Here is a 23156-nt window from a genome sequence, read left to right as displayed (position 1 = left end):
GTGAAGTCAAAGCATAAAGGCTCTAGAAATGTAGTCTGAGGAACTTACTGATTTGAGAGCAAACTTCATAGAATCAGAATGTTGGTTCTTGTTGCCTGACAGAACAGTTTTATCAGCGGGGTCAGTAACCGATAAGCTCATTGGCAACCATATCTATGGATTCAGTGAAAGGGACACGGGCATGTCATCTCTCCCAAACAATATCCAAATAACCCTCCAAAGCAAAACTTTTTGTTCCCTAAAAAAATAAAATAAAAATCAGTTTGTTCCATGATTCATGCATCTCTTGAGTTCATGATCATTCACTATAGAATCTTCATGCTTCAGAAATCTAACTCTTCCTTCATTGAGCATTCAGAGCCAGAGAGAAGATGCCCTGGCCTGACCCATTATAAAGAAAAAAGAGGAGTGGGTTGATCGTGCCAGTGATATGCTTTGTTAAAGCTTCCATGGAACCAAGATCCTATCATGAATATCCTTCTCCTGGAGGAAAAGATCCCCAAACTCTTTGCGTCCACCCCTTCTTCAGAGAACAGCTTCCTGCTGTTTTGATTTTTTTAAACACTTGCCTTGAAAACTGCAAGGACTCGTCCAAGCAGTCACTGCAGAGTCGGTAACGACTGAGCGCAGATTAAAAAAAAAAATTAATTTCTAGCTAGCATGATCCCTAACTGCAATTTTCTGAACTATGGTATTCTGCATAATGCCTCCATCTCTTTGCCATACTTCATGTCTCTTTCAAGGTCCTTCTTAAAATCATTTGACTAACCCCTTTAGTCTTCATTCCAAATTAAAACTAAAGGGCAAAGGTTAAACATCCATGTGGCAGGCCTGCTGGCTTCAAAAAAAAAAAAAAGTTCATGTCTTCAGGCTCTACAAAGTGAAATGTATCCATACAGCACATAAAATGTCTTTCACTCCCATTAAAATGCATCTGGGTGGCACAGGGCAGATGCAATGATGACATAAAATAGGATTAGATTGCTGCTGTTATCACAATAGATTCTAAAATTGACTTTCCCCCATGTTTGAATTCATAAAGATGTTCTTCACATTTAGCCAGGTTCTTAACCATTTCATTGCCTTAGACAGAAGTAAATGAAGAAGAGAATGAATGCACTAAGGAGGTTTCCAGAAAGTCTACTAATTGCCTGGGTCATTACCTGTTTCCAGAGGTTAACCAGGCACTGGATAAAATTATCATCTGTCATAAAAATGAATACTGCTTTCTCTGATATCAAACCCTTTCTAATAGAAAGTCTTGAAATCAACATAATTCTATACCTATCCATCTTCCTGAGGATCACAGATTGCACTGCAACAAGGATTGGCTCTGTGTTTCCTCTCTTCCCAATAGTTTAAAGAGATCAGGCCATTACATCAATTTCATGAACACAGATATACAAATGTATCCTGAGATCTTGTATGATGTTTTATGTTGGAGCTTGCGGGCCATATATTTTTTTTTAATTCATGTTATGTATGTACAAAGAAGATAAGCAGAAAACTTTTGAGTCCTGGTTGCTTTAAAGATTGCTTCTTTAAATGGATCTTCTGTAGGATATAAGATAGACCTACAAGCATGGGTTCCTAAAGTTTTTGCCATCACACCTCCCTTTAGTGTAATCTAAATGTACACACCTCCCCTAAAAATCCAAGCACCAAAATGAACACAAATGAACAATGAAAACAGTATAATGAAACTTTGGGAAAAGTGGATTTATTGTAACGTGTACTAAAAAGTTCTTCACACCTCCCCTGGACTCTCTCTGCATCTCCCCAAGGGAGGTACACCTCACCGTTTGGGAAACCTGCCTTAGAGGAAGCACCAACTTCTTCAGTAATCTGATTTCACTGTTATGTTCTACAGGCACCTTAAATAACGTGGTGCACTCTGATCTGGGTAGCTTCTGAATCATTCTGTATCTCACAGATCATAGAACTGCCTGGATTGTCTTAACCACTCACTACACAAGCACGTAGCAAAAAGTTGGACAGGCAGAGATTAGGAGGTGATAAAGACTTGATAACCTCCACATACATCACTTTTTCTCCAGGTACTTATGAGTGCTAGTTCTTCATTAACTTGGGTTGGCAGCTAGTGATGAACTGCTTCAGATTCTAATCCCGGCAGAAAAGATGGCAAAGCTCAGATGCTTGTTTAGTTTTGCTTACCTACATGGTGGAGCAATAATAAAGAAGAAGGCCCTTACTTGAAATGTTGGCTGCTGTTTTTTTTTTTTTTTTGGTACCATCTGCTTCTAGCACCCTCCTTTTTTCTGTGACCAATTGGAAATTTAGTCATTTCTTCCCTTTGTACGATAATGCTTCTTAATTAAACTGTGAGGGACTGAAGTATGTGATTGAGATTGAACACATATTGGTTAGAGTTAGATTATTTCTTACAATACTACAGGGGATTAGAGAGTTCCAGGTGCCTAGCTGAAAAAGTATTGGTGATCTGTAGAGTTATATATTGTACATTAATGTTTCCCACCAGCATATGGTACTAAGGGCAAAAGGTTTCTAAATGTGCCCCTAATATTTCAATATGACCATTAAACTGCTTCTCAGTTTGTAAGGCTAATGTCTCCTTCTCCCTCTTCCTTTGACCTCCAGTGGCTTCAAATGTTAAATTGGCTGTGTTTTATTATTTATGTACGCATCTTTTTGCAAGATTCAATGAATGGAGACAGTGCAGGAGGAGTCCATAGCAAATTACATCCCCAATTTTCTGTCATTTTCTCTTAAAAGCTATTAAAAGGAAGCCCTTACATTGTTCCCCAAAATTGGCTCATTGCAAAAGAAAATGGGTAGGTTTTGTGTTTAATATTTCCCTCACACCAAAGCATTGATTCTTAGAGGGTATTTGTGTGTCTGGAATAAAGGGATCCATACAGTTCTGCTCCAGTTTCACTTGTGCTCACCAACATGTGCAGAGGAACACACGTGCACATGCAGAGCCAACTTGTTCAAAAGAGCTGGGAGCCAGAGCCATGAAAGGTTAAAGAGAAGTAGAAAGGAAAGGAAGCTTTTCAAACTTGCATAATGATCCTGACATTCCGTTTATTTTATTTGTTTATTTATATTTCAAATTTAGATACTGCCCATCTCACAAAAAAGTTACTCTGGGCGGTTCACAATAAAACAACAATAAGTATTAATTAAAATTCAATAAAAACAATATAAAAATACAGTAAAAATAGAATAAAACCAAACACATACACAAATAATAATATCTTCCAAGGTGTTGATGATCAGTAAGATGTTAACATATGGGAGCATCTTCAAGGTGCTAGCCACCCCCAGGGTTGCTTGCCCCTTTTTTTGCTCCATGCCAGTTGGCAGAGCCAGGTCTTGATTGCTTTCTGGAAGGAGAGAGTTGGGGCCTGCCTCACCTCTGGGGGGAGAGTATTCTATAAGGTGGGGGCCATGGCAGAGAAGGCTCTCTTTCTGGACCCCACCAGTTGACATTCTTTCATCGATGGGGTCTGCAGCATACCCTCTCTGCCTGACCGGGTGGGACGGGTGGATATAATGGGGGTGAGATGGTCCTTCAGGTAACCTGGTCTCATGCCATGTAGGGCTTTAAAGGTGATAACCAATACCTTGAATTGGACCTGGAAGCAAACTGGGACCCAATGCAGCTCACACAGCAAAGATGTAACATGTGACATCTTTGGGGCACCTAAAATTGCCCATGTGGCTGCATTTTGAACCAGCTGAAACTTCTGGATACTTTTCAAGGGTAGCCCCATGTAGAGAGCATTGCAATAGTCTATATGGGAGATGACTAGGGCATGAATGACTGACTGGAGGGACTCCCGATCCAGAAAAGGGCATAACTGGCGCACAGCACAGTTGAGCAAAAGGCCCTCCTGGCCACGACTGCCACCTGCTCTTCAAGCAGGAGTTGTGAGTCCAGGAGGACCCCTAGATTACCCACCAGGTCTGTCTGGGGTAGTGCGACCCCATCCAGAACCAAAGATGGTAAATTTCCGGATAGAGAGGAGCCCGCAACCCACAGCGACTCCATCTTAGCAGGGTTCAGCTGAAGCCTGTTGGTCCCCATCCAGACCACCACAACCTCCAGGCACCGCAAAAGGGTAGTCACAGCATCACTCAGATCACCTGGGATGGAGATGTATAACTGGGTATCATCTGCATATTGATGATACCTCATCCCACGGTGGCAGATGATCTTGCCCAGTGGTTTCATGTAGATGTTAAAAAGGAGCGCGGACAGTACGGAACCCTGCGGCACCCCCCAAAGGAGGGGCTGCGGGCTGGACCTCTCGCTCCCTATCAACACCAATTGGGACCAGCCTTGGAGGAAGGAGGTGAACCAGCACAAAACTGTGCCACCCACCCCCAACTCCCCAAGCTGACCCAAAAGGATACCATGGTCGATGGTATCGAAAGCCGCTGAGAGGTCAAGAAGAGCAAGGAAGGATGCACTACCCCCATCCCGCTCCCGCCAGAGATCATCCAAAAGTGCGACCATAGCCCAGTGCAGTACTTCTGCCCCCAGCCGACCATCTTGACTCTCATCCTACGCTACTGGGTGTAAAGGCAATGACTATTCCTTCTCTGCTGTAGCAGGGACCTGATCTTTTTTATTAAGGCCTGTATCATTCCCTGCAAGTTTCTGTTGTTGTATCCATCATTGTTCTTCTTGAGCAGTTGTCTGCCTGTGTGTCATGGGATGCAACTTATTTCAGTGGCACACCTGGAGGGCAGGTTGGAAATGGCTATACTGTAGGTTCCCACCTGGCAGTTTCAAGCTCCCAAAGGGTGAGGTACTCTGAAGAGAGCATTAAGTACTCCAGAGGAAAAGGTCCATACTCCCATGCTAAGTAGAAACTAAACTTGTCATATGACAACCGTTTAGGAAATTTCTGTGCAATGCCATTGTGAACTGGCAAAAGTCAGCCAGGCAGACTGAAGAAGAAAATGAAGTGGAGAGAGGGGCAGGAATAGTAGACAGAAGAATCACTTATGAAGCATAATGATATGGAGGTCCAATTTTGGACTTTACCTTGATATGCTGTTTTTCTGCTTGCTGAGTAGGCTTAATTTGAATGAAAATGTAAAAACAAGTGAATAACGCATTCTATGGATTCTAAACTTGTATATTTTTGTTTTTATCCTCTTTAACTCACTACCTTATAATTCCTAGCTCATTCTGTTATGTGTATTGAGAGACACAATTAGGTGATTCTGAAGGGAGCAAAGTGGTTTTGGAATGGAGGGTGAAAATAGGAGTGTAATATAGTAGAGTAGAAGTCAATTATGTATCCATGGAAAAATTGAAATGGTACCCATAGACATTTTACTCTACACCAGCCTTCCCAAATTGGTCTTGTGGCTAGGAATTCTGGGAGTTGAAGTCCTAACACATCTGGAGGATGCCCGGTTGGGGAAGGCTCAGTGAAGTAGGTTGGTCCTAGTTGTAAGTGTATTTGTGCTCAGGATTTTCTAATTAATTGCTGTTAATATTTGAACTAAAGTAAATGTCATTGAAAGGACTGGTGGTCACTGATTACATTTCTAGGACTTGCCCAAGACTTCTGAATGAGACCCATGAATTGTTTGATGGGTGGCAGGAGGACTCAAGTTTGCTTTCTGAAAGCACCTTCCAAGAGCTGGAGTTGTGTATGGCCCTTTCAGGGCAGAGACAACCTGACCACTATTACCCATGTCACAGATAATGTCATAGTCACACGATAGACTAATATCATAGGTTGTGAGGCTGCCTTTGGAGACAACATAGATATTTTAACTGATTCAGAAAATGGAAGTTAGATGATTGACTTTGTTGGCTAATTATTCTCAAAGACAAACTGCTGATTGTAACCTTTAAAACAGATTTCCTTTGCAAAGATGCAAAATTGGGATTGATAATTCAGCACGTACAGAGGGCTTTTCCCCACCATGGAGTGCACAGCCTATAGACCCCATCACCTGATTTTTGCTACAGTACCAAGAATCCTTTTGGTTGTATTCTTATAGCTATGATATCTAGCAAATGCACTTTTTAACTTTTAATTATTGGGGAAAGCAGGGACAAAGACTGAAGCAGGAAAATCTCATCTTATCCTCATCTTTTGAAAAGTCATGGCAAGCAGTAGCCACAGCAACAAGATGGCTGGTAATTAAAGCACTTTTGCTTCTCTGTAGAAGTTTGAAGGTGTTATTTTCCAGTCCATCGAAGCACAGAAAATCCATCTGGGTCAGAGAGAGCCAATGCTTAGGGAAGGAAACTCTTGAGGGCTGGGGTAGGACTGGTTGGAATAAAGATATTTCCTTACTAATAAGGATCCCTTAGAAAATCACAACTCTAGTTTGCAGTGGAAAAGTGACATTGTATGGGGGGGGGGGCTTAATTTAGATGCAGAACCACAAAAATAGAGGAAAGGATAGAAAAGTAGGTTGCATGCTGTGATCTTATATATGCACACTCAGAATTAAAGCTCATTGAGCTCAACACTATTTACTCACATGTAAGTGTGATTAAGAATGCAGAATAAGCTATACCTTGTGCCTTTAGAGAGGAATAGAAATGACTAAGGGAAAATAACGATGAATTGCATGGAATGTCTGCAGTTTTGTTTCCTAATTCTAAACACATGCACCCACTTAACATTGCATGTTTTGCATACTGATATTTATTCCTGTTTATATTCAATTCTCATTCTGACCATAGTCCAGAAATTGCTGTTAGAAACTGAACAGGGGTGTGCACAAAACAGAAAATCTTCTGTTTCAAACTCAGAACAAATATATTGTGTTACGGAAGTTCTGCTGAATCATTCTGGGTGGGCTACAGCTCAGCAGAAACAAAAGTCAGATTTTTTGTTGTTGTTCTAGGGCTTTGTCTAACGTCCTTGGCTTTTTCCCACTCTCCCCCACCAAAATTAATGCTCAGAAACCATATTTTAGTTTATAGCGGGCACAATACAACCTACCATTGTGTACCATATTCAAACCAAACAGACATGTTTTGGTTCAGATGCAACCCACACAAAATGATCTCTTTTGTGTATGAACCATTTTGCACATCTCTAATTTTGAATTATGATTTGGATGCAGAGACCCTTAAAAACTGCTGCCTCTAGGGTGACCCCTTTTACATTAGCAGAAAGAGGACATAAAGAGGATTCTGATTTGCATATAATTTGCACATGTGAATTTATAGATGCAAATTTAGGAATAAAGTCATTATAATTTAATAAAAAGACAATACATATCACTACAGAAGACAAGTCTAACCAAATTACTAGTATGCCTGTTCAGTCAACTGTCCAGGGGCGAAGATACTTTGGTCACTGCCTCCCTCTGTTACACCTTTTGATCCTGAAACTAAATTCAGACTAGATAACCCTTCAGAGGGTCTATCCCACAGACACTTAACTCCTAGCAAGTGATATAAGTTTATCCCACCAGACTACCTTAATTATTGCTTTCTCTGAAGGAATCTTGCTTTAACACCTTTAGACTTCTCCACAGTTTTGCATCTCTTCTTTGTTATCATTCTGGCAATAGCCAAATGCTGTTCTCTTTCCATTTTTTCTGAATTCCTCTTTGAGATTGGTTTGGCCAACAGACAGTGCTCTTTGTGCTTAGTCCTCCTCCTACTTCTTTACATGTAGATATACTTTTCAATCACTTCAAGGAGGTTTTCTTTTTAACTTTGCTTCTTGTAGACTCTGGTTAATTTTAAATTCATTCATTCATTCATTCATTCATTCATTCATTCATTCATTCATTCATTCATTCTTTTCTTCCTATTTATGTCATTCATATTCCAAATGTTAAGCTTAGTATACTCATATGGGTGTCCTTTATTCTACTGTGGATATATTTAATATGTGTGTACACACACACACATAGTGTATATATGCATGTTTTGATTTATTGCAGTGCATTTCTGCACACCAACAATTCTTTCCTTATTTCATATTTCTAAATATAAAACAAAATGGGAAGAATGAAAAGCTAAGTTATTAAACTATAAAACCATTGAATTTCCAATAATTCTTGAATTCAAGGAAAGATGGGGGTGTGGGGGGATCTAACTTCAATAGATAATTCCCAGCCTGTTTTTTACTTTCGTCTTCCTCATTCTTTTGACAATTCTTTCCAGGTACCAGAGAGAAAGAAAGGCATTTCCCCACTGTTGATCTGAAGTGCTACCCACCCACCTTTGAGTGGGCACAACACAAAACCAATGTAACACTTGTCCCCACTGCCAGTCCCTATCCTGCCTCTGTTGGGTCTGTTCCGAGTCACTGTGGAACGATTGGTATGTGAGTATATCACTCATGACAGGGAGGCAGTTGGTTTTATCACAGGCTTTGCTGCTGTTCCCCTTCAGCATGTCACCAGTCAGTGGGGAAAACCTCCACCAATCAGGGCACTGCAACACAGGTGAGGTGGGTCTGAGTTCAGGGCCTTGCCTGTCTTTTCTAGGTTGGTTTTATCTGCCCTTCCTCCCAACGCCATTTGGGCATTTCCTAGGTTAAAATGATGTAAAACATGGAAAGACACCAGAGTGGAAATAGTTAGGAGGGAGGCAGTCCCCACCATGATTGTGCTATTAGCTTTCAGGGTCTTGCAGAGTAGCCCAGTGTTTCTCAATCTTGGCAACTTGAAGACGTGTGGATTTCAACTCCCAGAGTTCCCCCGCCAGCATGGGGTATTTATGCTGGGTCAACTCAACTCAGCAAGGTTGAGAAATATGGAATATGCTGTCTGAGACTGCCTAGCCGCTGGCAACCACCTCTGTTACTTCAGGGGAAGGAGAAGTGTAATTGAAAGAGACAAATCCAGGGCAAGTGGCAAATAAGCCCTCCCCCCTTCTTGCCCACATGAAATAGTAGAGCCCTGCCTTCCTCCCTCTTGCTGGAAGCCTGAAGAGAAGTTGGTGTAAAAGCACAAATGTGGGAGGTATGAAAGGAATTCAGGCCACAGAGTGCTGATGGAGAGGGCAAAGGGTGGGAGAGAAAGGGCTGCGGTGGAGGCTGACCAGAGCGGAAGGGGCAAGTCTGTGCCTCCCAAAATACACCTCTGATTCCATCTGCTACTGGTCACCTGAGTTCACCTCCAAAGTAATAGCTGGTGAAGTATAGCAGATTTTACTGTACACACATCTTATTGGGCAGTATCAGAATAAAAAGGAAAATACTGGTATGTTGGTACACTTAAGTTAATGATGATTTAAGGGGTCTCCCTCATGGGCTGGGGCCAAGATCAGGACAACACCATGAGTAGAGGAGGGAACTGGTGTTATCAGGACAAGACCATTAAGTGCAAATGGGAACAAGGACCACAGTGGATTCAGACGATGCTTGGACAGCAAACTTAGTAATAACATCTAAAACAATCTTTTAGTCCTATCAGGTGAGGGCTTGCTTAGCTACCTGGATAAAGGCGGGGGAGACTTCAAAAATTCTTCTTCTTTGCCCCAAGCTCCAGTTTATTTCTCCCTTACAATCCTAGATTGTCCTCCTCCCCCTCCCAAAGGGGGTGGAAGAAAATTGAGTGAGGAGGGGAAAAGGAAAGGGGAAAACAAATCAATGAAAGCAGCTTACTAAGATGTACCCAGTAAAGAACGTGTTGGCTCTCTCTCCTCTCACTTCTCTGCCTGCTTCTTGGTTCACTCGGTTTGTCTGTCTTCTTTTCTTTAATTTTTCCTTTATTCTCACTCCCACCCAGCCGACAGTATTTCCATATCAAACCTGGGGTCACACTTGCAGCTGTCATAAAAAGGCCATCAAAGAGCAGCAGTCTTAAGGGCGATACTCCAGCCAACGAGGGGACGGCGTTGATTTTTCTTACACGGACACACACATACACACACTTCCAGCACAAGCACACCCCTCCACCACCTCCTCCTCCTCCTCCTTCCCCACCGGGAGATCCTTCTTCCTCCTTTCCCGAAGTTTACCCTCTCTGCCCTCCCCACCCGCTGCTTTTCTTCTCCTGCCAGCTTGCCCGGGCCACCCGTCACCATTTCCACCACGGGGAGGCAACGCGTCCAGCCCCTTCAGCGGCTGAGCATTGGCCGGAAAACTTTGGTCGCCGGGGCCATCGGCGTGGTGATGATCCTGATCCTGGTGATCCTCATTCCGGTGCTGGTGAGTTCCGTGGGCATCGACGGGCACTACGAGATGCTGGGCACCTGCCGCATGGTGTGCGACCCCTACCTGGGCAAGACCACCTCCACCACCAGCGCCAGCAGCATCCGGAGCGAGGGCGCCGAAAGCCTCAGCAGCAGCAGCGACCACAGCGGACTGCCCCCGCCGTCCACCCTCGTCCAGGGGCCCCAGGGCAAGCCGGGGCGGCCGGGCAAGCCGGGCCCACCGGGGCCTCCAGGGGAACCGGGGCCCCCGGGCGCCAGGGGTCCCCCGGGCGAGAGAGGAGACCCTGGGAAAAGCGGTCCGCCTGGCCTGCCCGGGCCGGGGCTGGGCACGGGGGCCATCAGCGCGGCCACCTACACCATGGTGCCCCGCGTGGCCTTCTACGCCGGCCTCAAGAACCCACACGAGGGCTACGAGATCCTCAAGTTCGACGACGTGGTGACCAACTTGGGGAACAACTACGACGCCGCCACGGGCAAGTTCACCTGCAACATCCCGGGCACCTACTTCTTCACCTACCACGTCCTGATGCGCGGCGGCGACGGGACTAGCATGTGGGCAGACCTGTGCAAGAACGGGCAGGTAGGCGGGCGCCTCCGCTCGGTTCCCCTGGCCGGCCGGCGGGGGGCCTCAGCTCCGCAGGCGCAGGTTTCCGTCCCTCGGGCCGGGGAGAGGAGGGAGAGGGAGGCTTCCGCCGAGCGGGGTTTTTAGAAGAGCCGGTGATAATTCGCGTCGGCTGGAGGTAAGGAAGCCTTCCCCGAACCCCTTGGGGATCCAGGATGCCGCCTCCCCAAAGCGCACAGTGACTTTAGTCCACGTGCGTGCAATTGGCGACGACGGTGCCTTGTCCCGGGAAACTGAGGCTGCAATACTCTCTAGGTCGATACGGGACTAAGCCGTACCGAACGAACGGCTTCTTCTGAGCAAGTCTGTACAGCATAGCATTCTGTGGGAGACAACTTGTAAAAGGCAATATAGACGCCCCTCGTTGGGTAACCGCAGATCTGTGGGGAGAGTTCCTTCTCCTATAATAGCAGAGTTCTCCAAGAGGTTGTGATGGGGAATATCAGTGGCAGATATCCCCCAAGTTTTCCCCCTCCCTCGGAAACCTGGAAATGATAGGAAGCTCCACAAAATGCTTCACTTATGCAAAAGGAACGAATCTTGTAACTTTCTTAATTCGGTAGAAAACTAGGTATAAGACTCCTCAACCATGTTTATATCTGATCATTCTGATGAGCACCCCCCCACCTATAAATTCAGTGTTTCCATCCTAATGCATCAAAAGAACATTAAAGTCCTGTCATTTTACCCTCCTGCTCCTTATTCTGCCCCTTGGAGTGAGAAAAAAAGTGGTCAGTGATAACCAGCACTTCCCCCCGCCCATTCTAGTGTCCCCCCTCCCTTGCTCTTACCTATACTTCTCTGGTAGGGAACCTGACATTATCCTTACCACACCATTTGTTGCTTGCATACTCTGGAGCAAGCCTCACTGAATTCAGTGGAGCTTGTGCCCTAACTCCCTTGGAGTAAGTGAACCCTGGGTTTCAGCTCTACTCAAATGCACTGAGACTGAAATCCCTTTAATTCACTCATTTAAATTTCTCCTTTTCTGATTCTCAAAATTTGTTGCATTTCAGTTTTAATGCACACACATGCACACACATCTGTGTGCACACATACCTGGGCTTGCACGTGCATGTGCACTCACATATCTCTGTTGCTTTTTAAAAAATAAATGCAGAGTGGTGGGAAGTAGCCTATCAAAGAAGGGAATTACTGCCTGTTCAATCACCCTATCCAGCACCTCAAAAATCTCTTGTTTTCTTATCAAATCATTCCTTTGTGATAGCACAAGTTAATACTGCCAGTGCCAGAGGGAGACTAGCAACGAGTTCTTGATGCTTTCTAATTGAATTTCATAATTAAGTCCAGCCTTTGCAGAATGGCTTTTCATGTTGCATCCAGCTAAAGATCTCTCTCTCTCTCTCTCTCTCTCTCTCTCTCTCTCTCTCTCTCTCCCTCTCTCTCTCAATGTGCCTCCTCTCCTTGGTAATCCTTCAGCACTGCTTAACATATGTTTATATGGATACTACCGCTTACAAAAATCTCATCTCTGTAGTCTTCATTAATCAATTTAAAAGAAATCACCACAGCCATAATGTTAGCCTCACAATCATAAACTCGAGTTACAATTTCCAGATGGTTAGTACAGTTAAGTTTGTTTCAACCAAAATAACAAAAAATCTTATGGCACTAAAGAGACAAATAAACCCTGCATCCAATGTGAAGAAAAGCAGGTATCATAATGCATTTGTTAGTCTTTAGGGTACTAGAAGACTGTTGTCATGACTTCAGTCTCCACTTCACCCATAAATATTTGTTGAAAAGATGGTTAAATCCACTTTTAACTGTTCTGATATCATGTCCTAAGAGATGTCCAATCATTAACCAATAACTAAGCAGTTAACATAATCTTGAATATGCAACAACACAGACATACAGATCCTTGCATGGCTACCTTAAATGACTTTGCTGCAAACTCACCAAGTCTCAAATGTCCATGAGAAGAAATCTAAGACTAGAAACTAGAGGTATTCCCAGAAATGTTTATATTTTAAAAAATAATTTTCTGAAGGTACACAAGGTGTAATATTCAGTGAGAGGGAGGACCTTTTCTTAAAGGTCACTGCACCTTTCTCCTGTCAGTAGTCAATGCTTGCTGCTCAAGCCTTTCAAAATGGTTTGGGTTTCCCCTTAGAGCAGTGTTTCTCAACCTTGGCAGCTTGAATGTGTGTGGACTTCCAGAATTCCCCAGCCAGTGTGGAAGTCCACACATCTTCAAGTTGCCAAGGTTGGGAAACACTGCCTTAGACATATGACTTGACTTCCTGATCCTTCTCTTCTAACCCCATGTGTTTTTGCTTCATTCATTCATTCATTCATTCATTCATTCATTCATTCATTCATTCATTCATTCATATTAATTATAGCTGCCTAACTCCAATGGACCCCGGACACTTTCAAGTGTAGAAGCTCCCTCATCTCAGCCTTGAAAGTTTATGAGTTCTCTGCTGACAAATTACATACCCAGATCAGACCTGGAGATCAGTCTCTGGTTAAAGAAAGCTCTGGTTAAAGTCATTTACAGAATCTTTTATAGTCTGAAGAAAGTACCACACAGGCTTCCCAATGTTTTATTTGACTTGAGTTAGCATCCCTGAATATTCCTCATACCGTGCCAGCCCGTACTAGTCCCACGCTTTCTGGATTATTGAGGCTACTCTGTTAACTCTTGTAGCCTGCTTTTTGTTCTGAGGTTACTGTCTTAAATGCACAAGTGGCTCAAAATACTTGGCTTCTTGAGGTGACAGGCAAAGTAGTGCCTGCCCCATGTCATGTATAAAAGTTGATTGCTCTGATAGTTGAATTTAGCTATGTAACTGATGATAGGACAATGTCCTCCCCATTAATTTGGAGGGTGCAAAATAAGGCATGTAACACAAACGATTTAGTCCTCAAACATTTCACTGCCATCTCCCAATAGTCTTTTCTTGAAGTAGCTAGCTCACTCTATCTAATGGTAGAGCAGATCTTTTAGACATTCCAGACTGGTGTAGACTTCTTTATAGGAGTCATAAATGGCTTTCTCTGGGCATGCTAGCGTATATAGCACTATATTGTTGGGCAAGCTCTACTGGTGGGCTTCCTGATTTGTTAGATTGCCCAGAATTATCACCAGTTCATTGAAGAATTTCTCTGCCCTGAACAGTTGTATGAGAAACAGAAATTTGATAGGTGCCACCTTGCCTGATATCGAAGTGCAGTGATGGAACAAAAAGGTATCTGCTGAACTTCTGTTTCGTATATAAGTCAGGACTCAACTCGTCCAGTAAACAGAAGTGAGAGGATTTGGATGACTCCTTTTACTTCTCTGTCCACAATATAGATTATAATTGTCTTCATGATTTATCTTATGCCATGTAAATCCCATTTTGGCCAGTCTTACAATAGTCTATTGTACAAGTTCTAGTGATTAGAAGTGTCCATCAACCACAAGATTCAATTTAGATCTCAATTTGGGAGACAATTTGCCTTGAGCTGATTAGAAGGCTATCCAAGTTGATTCAGGACTTGAATCCAAACTTCAGTGGAGAAATCAAAATATCTGTATTTGATAGATTTGAAATCAACAAATGGGTATAACTTCTTTCTTCTTCAGATTTGATGAACTTTGCAGGAATGCTAGCTCTTTATCACAGGATGAAGCTTGTCAATTTTCAGACTAATAGATGAAAGGGATTTTTGGGCTTGGTATGTTTATGATTGATTTTTTAAGAAATGAAAAGGTAGTTGCTGATAATGTTTTTCTCTGTAGAACTGAATCAAATTTTCAGTAAAGTGGCCTCTTCTGGTGGGATAAAGCTTATCAAATTTGAAATGATTATTCTAAAGGGTCTGTATCTTTTGCAGAAGAGAAGTCTTGGGGTCCTATCATTTAGGAGTTTCGAGAAAAGATTCCCCTAGTTTAAAAAAAAGATGGCCTCAGCACTAACACACTTGCAAACTATCACTATGGAAATTTTGCAAGTATTATTTAATTTAATGTCCAAGTAAAGTTTTATTTTGTGTACTTGATAAAATAGGGGAAGCTTCAGGAACTGCTCAGTTGGCATCAGAAATCACAGTAGGAAGGGATGGATATTGGCTGTGGAAGATACACTGCTGAGGGAGAAAGACTTCAACACCCAACATTGTCAAAATCTCTCTGCTTCATCCTTCTAGGATCTGCAATTATGGCTAATTTTTTTTCTTACCTATTGCTGGAAAAAAAAAACACTATCAGAGAGCATGGAACTCTTTTTATGGAAGTTTGTCTGCCAATTAGTGTTCTTCTCATTGAAGTGCCTCTGACAAGCTTCCAAGGGAATCCCAAGGATTCTGCAGAAAAAAGATTTAATAACCAGTGAAATAGATAAACAACTTTATCAAATTTCTCTTTGCTTGTGCGGTTGGGTTTTCCTGCTTTGTTTTCTCTGGCTTATTTGCAGAAAGGTAACAATCATATAGTGTAGTTGTGGAGAACCAATATCCTGGCCCATACTGTTGGCTGGATTTCAGCTCCCATCCATCCCAGCTTTTATGACAAATACTTAAGGTGATGAAAATTTTAATCTAACAATACAGTATTTAGGGCCTGAAGTAGATGTTATGGAAGAAAGTTCCAAATATAATTAATAGAGCAAGTGGTTATGGGAAGGCTTTTGTTTTGAGTTTATATAGAAAAATGCACGTACACACACCCCTACATGCTTTTTTATTCATTGCTTTTAAGATGTGTTTTATGTGCATAGACAGAGTTTAGAAAGTCCAGAAGCACTAGAACTAGATGAGTGAAGGTCACGAGCAGCAACATTAGGGGAAATAAGAATAGAAAGAAAGGAAGGGAAGTTTGCAGGAAGTAGATTCTTTGGTCACTATTCTTAATTTTTAATCATATTTTGCCCTGGGAAATACTGCAGTAATACTCTGAGTATCTGTGTTGCATTGCAACAAATGCTGTTCTAAGACTCGTCTCCCTATTTATGTTACATTTGGATTCTTCTATGCTGCATAATGTTCCTAAGGCCCATTCCAGCCCCTTTCACAAATGCAAAGGCCAAGGAAAGAAACAGCATGCGATTTTTAAAGCTTCGACTGTCAGCTTTTAATGGGGATGCTCTTGTCACACCTTGAATGTCACACCTGAATTTTCTTCAGTGTCACAGACAAGATGGAGAGGGGGGGGGAGAAAAAGCAAAGTCGTTAAGTAAGAAAACCTGTTTCTGCAATTCATTTTTGTAGATATGGAAAGTCTAAAAGGCCAGCAAGCTCTGTGACTTTAAATATTTAATAACTTCCCAATCAGCCAATGTATTTTTCTCCTCCTCCTCCTCTCAGTTCCCCTGGTCTATTTGCATTTGGAAAGCTCAGCTCAAGATGTACCCCAGAAGACAAAAAGTGAGGCATTGCTGTGTACAGAATGGAACCTTCGCCATCCAAATCATGCCTCACTTTCTCCCAGTTCTCTGCTTCTGGACCAAGGATAGCTAATGGCTTTTTGTTAACTGCTCCGAGTGCGATGTATCAGACACAAACCAAAATGGCCGTGGGCAAATCATCGTGCCACTTATGCCTCATTCCCATCAATCTAAAATGTGGGGATAACAATATTAGCTGACTTCACAGGAGGTGTCAAGGCTTGATGGTGGGAAGGAGAGGAGAGACACTGATTACTATGTTAAGTACTTTATAGCCTCAAGACCCAGTTCTGTCATGTCTAGGTATAAATGCTCACAGAGTTACCAAGCAGGGTTCTCAGCTCTCCAGAGTTTCCTTTAAAAGCAGCTTGCTCTGTTGATATTAGCAGGTAGCAAAGCCTATCTCCATGGTCGAGAAAGGACACACTCACTGGAGGTTGAACACTCCTTGAAAACATCAATTTGAGGAAGGGCCTGTTGGCGCTCAAGATGCCTCCACGTTTTACCACTTTCTGAACTGTCCCCCATAGGAGATTATATCTATCTCTTATGGTACAAAACTTAAGGTAGGACATGATGTTTTTGGGTTAGTTAGTGACGTTATTTCAAATGTTACTCCTCTGTATGAGGATGTAATCTGCCTGAACCCACAATATGCATTAGCCCACAATATTTCTGATTTGCTTTTGATTTAGCATGTTGCTTGAACCCAGCTATTCTGGTTTTTGAAGCATGGCTTATGAAGGAGTCTTATATATAAACCATGCCATTGTGATATTCAGCAAACCACAATTAAATAAATAATGGCATAGTTCAATACGTCAGGTCAAATCAGATTTATTTTATAGTTTCTGAAATAACCCATAATGATGGGATACATAGATCATGCTAAGCCAAAACCAAACAAACCGCATTATGACCAGTGCATGAATCCAATTACACTTGTTAACTGAGACACAATTAAGTCACAATGTAGTTTTGTTGCCTGTGGTTAATGTGTTGTGGGAAGCTAGACAATATGATTTGTAAATTATGGATTATAGTTCAATATGTTACTGTATGTGAACTCAGGTAATTATAATTTATTCAGTAGACCATGATTAAGAAAACCATGGCATCACATGTTAGATTTCTGTTATAAATACAGCTGTAGTGAATATAAATACCCAGGTTTATTGCATTGAGGCAGCAGGTACAGCCTTCTTAAGATTGAAATATTTCATTCTTCTGGTTTCTGAACATCCACCTATCCTACGACTTTCCTTCATTTAAAAAATACCAGCATGTCAGGGACAATGTACAGGTAAAATCCCTTTCCATCCCCAAATATTACCTGTGAGATAGGGACGGTTGCTGAGATTAGAGAAATAGGTGAAGATGCTGCTGAAAGAGAGGCCAGGAGAGGCAAATAATGTAAGTAAGTGGCTAAAACTGAGGCTGGAACAGAGCAGAGAGATAGGCTCTTCTGGAAAAATTAGAATTTCTACTATGTAATTTTTTATCATATAGAAGTCAAAAGCTTCACAGAGCTTAATATAACTGCTTCATCTCAAAGCCCCGCCACTTCAAAACGTGCTTTGCATATCAAAGGTCCCAAGGTTAATCCCCACCCTCTTACAGATCTTAGAATGAAGTTGAAGGTACAGAAAATGTTCAACAAACCACTGACTTAACTTCTCTGCTTATTCCTTTCTCCATTTCCTTCCACCCCCTCCCCAAAAAGTGTGTGAAACAAAAACCAAGCAACAAAACCCTGGATAATTGGTGGGGTGGGGGAGGGGAGGCTGGCAGAAGCCAGAGCAGGCTTACTAGGTAATTTCGGACCTATGATTTTGTGGTCAATTACAGTGAAAACCTGAAGTCTCATGTTATCAGATGTAGCCAATTAAAGCTGCTTGGAATGATTCTTAGCCATAAACCAGAAGTGCTAAAATCCCTACTTCTGTACAGCCATTCACAGGACAGGACAGGGCTGATTTTAATATAGGCCCGCAGCCATTTGCTGCCAGGGAGGAGGGTGCTATGTTTATCGCATTTGTACGGGGAACAGCTCTTTGGCTCTTTCCCCATTTCAGTGTTTTTAAGCAGGACTTCCAGGAACGTTGCATTGCAGTACAGTATCCAAAATTAAAGTACAATTTGTTATTGTTACTATGTAGAACTCTGTGGTTAAAGAAGAAAAATGCCCTTCCTGAAGCCTATTTTCTAACAATGTTACACTACTCCCATTTGCAAAGCACATACACAGCTCCTTCAACATCATTTTTTCCATTTTCTCCAGAAGAGACTTGATCTGTTTTAATTCCTGGACTGCGTCCTTTTGAGTATGTGCTGAATGTCTCTATCTGAAGAACTCAAGATGATATCAGGTTTTAGAAGAACCCTAGTGCACAGTACTTATTACTTTTCACAGAGAGTGTTTTCCTAGCAAAGTCAAGGAGTTGATTGTCTTGAAAAATATTTATTTCAAAATAATACTGTACAGTTAGGGTGTGGTGGATTGCAGAAGAGAGCAAGGTTCTCAGGAAGGAGGGTGTGCATTCCAAGAAGGGCAGAGAGACAAGAGACAACACAGTCCGGAGCAGGAGCACGGGAAGTGTAAGAGGTTTAGAATAGCCACTCCCTAGAATCTCCCAGAGTATATTCAATAGTTGCAGTAGTACCGATTTGGCAAGATTTTATCTATATGGTGTAAGCAATAAAGCAATAAAGAACTGAACTTGGCTGGACTGTTTCCCTGTTGTTCTTGGTCTGGGCCTGACATCAGGAGACAGAAAGTGAAACCTACCATGCAGCTTAGCATTTAAAAAGCATGTTCTGTGTAATTTGTTGCAGCTATGAATAGCACAGGATTCTGGCCCCACAAGGAGCTGCACCTCAAAAAGAGAATTTTCAAACAGGTTGGTAGAGGTGAAAATGCTGAGAAACTACCTACCTACCCATTTGATACTCCTCTTGGAACTGACCTGCAGGGTGGACGTCTGGCTAGATCTATTGAATTGAAGAGCCTTTGTAAGACAGCCATGTTTTTCTTGTGTTTGTTTAACTAATTGCACTTTTTTTGCCATCAATAACAGTCTGGTGGGCAGATATTGGCTGGTGGGAATCCTCACATTGCATGTAGTGTTTTTTTACTTTTGGTTTCTGCTCACACCAATTTCCTCCTTCCTTCCATGCATCTTATACAGTATTTGTTGAGCAGCATACTCTTCACTTTGTTTTATGTAATATTTTTATTGTAAGTGAAAATAACTCCAGCTGATTCTGCAGATGACCCTGCTGATAAAAGCCCAGGAGCAGTATAACTTAGTTAACTTCTCTTCAATTGACAGCCCTAGCCTATTGATCTCTCTGTCAGTGTCCTCCTGTCCAAAGGGAGTGCATACAAGAAACATGATCTACTAGCCAAGATCAAGACAAGGGGCACCTGTAGCAGAAGAAAAATAGCCAGAATAATCAAGCCCAGCTGAAGTTTCAGAAACAATAAAGGCTAAAAACTGTACAATTAGAGAAGCAAACATAGAGTGAAATCAGGCTGTGGAACAAAAGCCAAGGTCTGGTAAGAAAGCTTGGTCAGAGGCTGGGCACCCAGGAAGCAAGGAAGTCACTCACTGAGATCGTCTCTAGGCTTTTGGTGTCTTTTGCCCAAAGGTTTTGCAGAAACAGCAAATAATTCTCTCAAACTCGGCCAGTGTTCAATAGCTCTTAAGGAATAAGGTCTACTCAGAGAAATTCCTGACTCTGTATTTAGCTTTTATCCTCAAGGGGCTCAGTCTTCTCTTTCTGCTTGGTTCTTTGTTCTAGTTGCTGTTGTTCTACTACTTGGTAGCAAAGGTCTTGTAAGCTTGGGGATTGTACAGTATCTTCAGGAACACATGTCTGAATGGCTTTTTCATCTTACACATTTCAGCACTGCTTGGTATTGTTCCACCCTATTTCCTGTCCCATCCCAATGTTTTAACCAGTGATGCAGGGCAGTATTTCAACCACTACAGTTCTCCTTGCAATGGAAATGTGATGCACCTCTTACATTTCTGCCCAAGATTATGGTTAAACTGATGAAGGTCCTAATGGGGAAGAGAATAGCAACCACAACCCTACATTGGCTGCTACATCAGAAATCAGCTTCTTGTCTGAATAACAGAACTGGGAGTACCTCACTGCCCACAATTCCTGAAGGAGAAGCTTGTTCTCTGAGCCTCAGCTCAAATAGCTCTTTCTCTACTTCCTTTTTTTAAATATGAACCCCTTCCTTTTTGAAAAAGAATGAGGTAGTTAATGAATATTTCTCAATTTTAGGAATTTATTTATATTTCTTGAAAGATGCCTTCTTCCCTCTGGAACACACTCAGCAGGGTCTCCACCTCACACTCCAAGCTGAAGCAAGGTTGCCAGTGAAATGCACTTGTTATTTAAAGGTACCAAATGCAAAGCTCATTCGCTTCAGATCAGAGCTGAGCCAGGCAAAGCCAGGCTACATCTTCCAAATCCAGAATTATCTGAAGGCCAAGCCCCCAAAACATAGGGTGAGCACCACACTGAGTACATTCTCTCCATCTAGATGTTCATTTGCAGGCAGTAATTCCTTCCTGTCCTTCCTCGACTGTTGCTGGTCTTGGCTTGTAAAAACCAGCAAGAGATTATCTGACTAGTTGCTTGCAGAAGATAAGAAATGCCTACTCCCTTGCAGAAGTGGCCACTGCAACAGTTGGAGAGGCTGCTAAATGACCACTTTAATGGAAAGCGTGCTGGAGCTGGAGGACTGAGTCCAATAAAATTCAGGGAGCAACCTACCCTTTGCACCCAGTGTTCAAGCAAGCAGTAATCAAATAGTGCAAGGCCCTCATGGATTGCACTGCTTATCTAAATCAGCCTTTTAAGCCTAGCCCTCCAAATCTATATTGATGACAAAGAGGTGGAGAAAGTCTAAGATAGTCAGGGGAGGATCTTCTGACTAGAGTGGACCATCAAAGTCAAAATGCAAACTATTGTATGTATGTATGTATGTATGTATGTATGTATGTATTGCAGTATTGCATGAGGTTTTTTTAACTGTAGTATTCTTTTGAGTATAGTTAGAAAAATAAAATTTGAAACAACACATTGCAGGTTTTGCCAAGAGTCTGCCATAGGAAATGAAAGAAAGCACGAGAAGGATAATGGTATGATAAATTAAAAAATCTAAAAGGGGAGTGTTATAGTGTAGTTATCCTCACTTTACCAATTCATTGGATGGGTGGCCTTTTTGCTTTAGTTGATCTTCAGATATGGTTTCTTACTTTTCACAACTGTTGCAATGATTATCTAGGTCAGCCTTCCACAATTATGCTAGCTGAAGATGAAGAGTGTTGTAGTCAAACATGCCTAAGAGGCATCAGGTTGGAAAAGGCTGATCTGGACAATACATGTGAAGTACTCTGAGAACTTGAAGAAAAGCAGTTAACCTTTTGGTTTCCTTGTGAATTATTGGGAAGCAAAAGATGCTAAATTATGGTGAGGGGGAATCCCAAAGGGAGGGCCAGGGATTTGTGTGGGTTGTAGCATCCCCCTCACCTGCACTTCTGAACTGTCATTCACAGTGGGTCTCAGAAAAGTAACCCTCTCATCTTTCACAATCAGTGGAACTGCTGCTCCTGCTCACCATGGATGAAAGATGCTAGATCGTTAGGATCGTAAATCAGCGGTGGCAGTTCAGGAGCACCAGCGTCCCATGTAATTGCAATCTCTACTGGTGATCAGAGCTGTTCTGGTCTCCGGGGAAAAATAACTCACCTCTCAGTGACTGTTATCCTTCTCATCTATTATGTCAATTTTCTTCCACCCAAAGGGTGAGAGCTACAAGCACCAGGAAGCCTCATTCAGGGGATCAGTTACATAATGCAGAGAGAAAAGCTGAGGGTGTGTGATTGCAAGATCTGAGTTTGAATTATTCCTATGCCACATGAATGATGTATGAAAACAACAGCAGCGGCATTCAACGGGCAGTTTGCAAAGAGTGTGGCATGAAGTTTCTCTCCTTCCCCACCCTAGTAATTCAGGGTTCAGCATCCAGTGGAGGTTTCCATGTACATGCATGGATCTTTCCTTCCTTCCTTCCTTCCTTCCTTCCTTCCTTCCTTCCTTCCTTCCTTCCTTCCTTCCTTCCTTCCTTCCTTCCTTCCTTCCTTCCTTCCTTCCCTCCCTCTGTGTCGTCTAGCACGGCAGCATGCTGACCTAGTCATAGCTGTTCAGAAAGACACCCAGGTGCAACACTGCTGGCATGCCACCATTAGAAATTCCAAATAGGTTTGGAAACAATGGAGGTCTGGTGCCATAGCAACTGGGAAACTTTTGAGGGTTTTCAATATATTGGTATACATCGCTTCACAATCAGCTTCCCCTCAGAATGCCCCTGGGATGTTTTTTGTAAAATAATAGATTTACAAAAATCCATGAACAGAAAATACATGGAACATGGGGATGGGGAACGCTAGCAATTTATTTTTATTTTGTGAAGGGCAGGAAGCAGCATTTGTTTAGTCATGGAATGGACCTGATGAAACCTTAGCAGCAGAGTGAGGCATTCGGTTATTGACTATCTTGAAAGGAAAATGAACAAACATTGATTTGTTGATTGACCAGCTTCAAGGGGAAAGGAGTGAGCACTGATTGGCTGAAGATTTTCTAAATGCAAGCATATAGACATGACTATTACTGTACTGCTTTAATGTCAGACTAAATCTGCAAATAGTGTAGACTCCCTATCAGTCGTGGTAGTTATTAATTTGGGTTGAGAAGGAGCAGGATAAGGAAAGGTTGGGGCTTGGAAGGACTTGTAATATTAAATCAATAGAAATTTGTGATGGGAATTTGTGATGGGAATGTGATTATCAGTGTAATGTTGTATCATTTGAAAAAAAAAATAGCACAGGATGTTGTGTAGTCATACCAAATTATACCTAATTAAAAGAAATCCTTGATGGAAGGTTTTTGGCTGGAGGCCTTATAGCAGATA

The 23156-nt window shown here is 42.3% G+C and overlaps 1 protein-coding gene across 1 annotated transcript in view; it reads left to right on the top strand.

Annotated features, from left to right (window-relative positions):
- Positions 1-10031: 10031 nt before the first annotated feature.
- The window catches only part of C1QL1 (complement C1q like 1), a 43545-nt gene continuing 30420 nt past the window's right edge, over positions 10032-23156 (top strand). Inside the window, exon 1 of the mRNA XM_088143357.1 lies at positions 10032-10724. Coding sequence (XP_087999483.1) covers positions 10104-10724 — 621 coding nt within the window. The 5' untranslated portion in view covers positions 10032-10103. The remainder of the gene's footprint in view (positions 10725-23156) is intronic.

This window comes from Python bivittatus, unplaced genomic scaffold (genome assembly GCF_059951505.1).
Source record: "Python bivittatus isolate LINGU-HERP-01145 unplaced genomic scaffold, Pbiv_v1 ctg000410_np1212, whole genome shotgun sequence".
NCBI lineage: Eukaryota > Metazoa > Chordata > Lepidosauria > Squamata > Pythonidae > Python > Python bivittatus.
The sequence above is the reverse complement of the archived record's forward strand: the minus strand, read 5'-3'. Positions and strand labels throughout refer to the sequence as shown.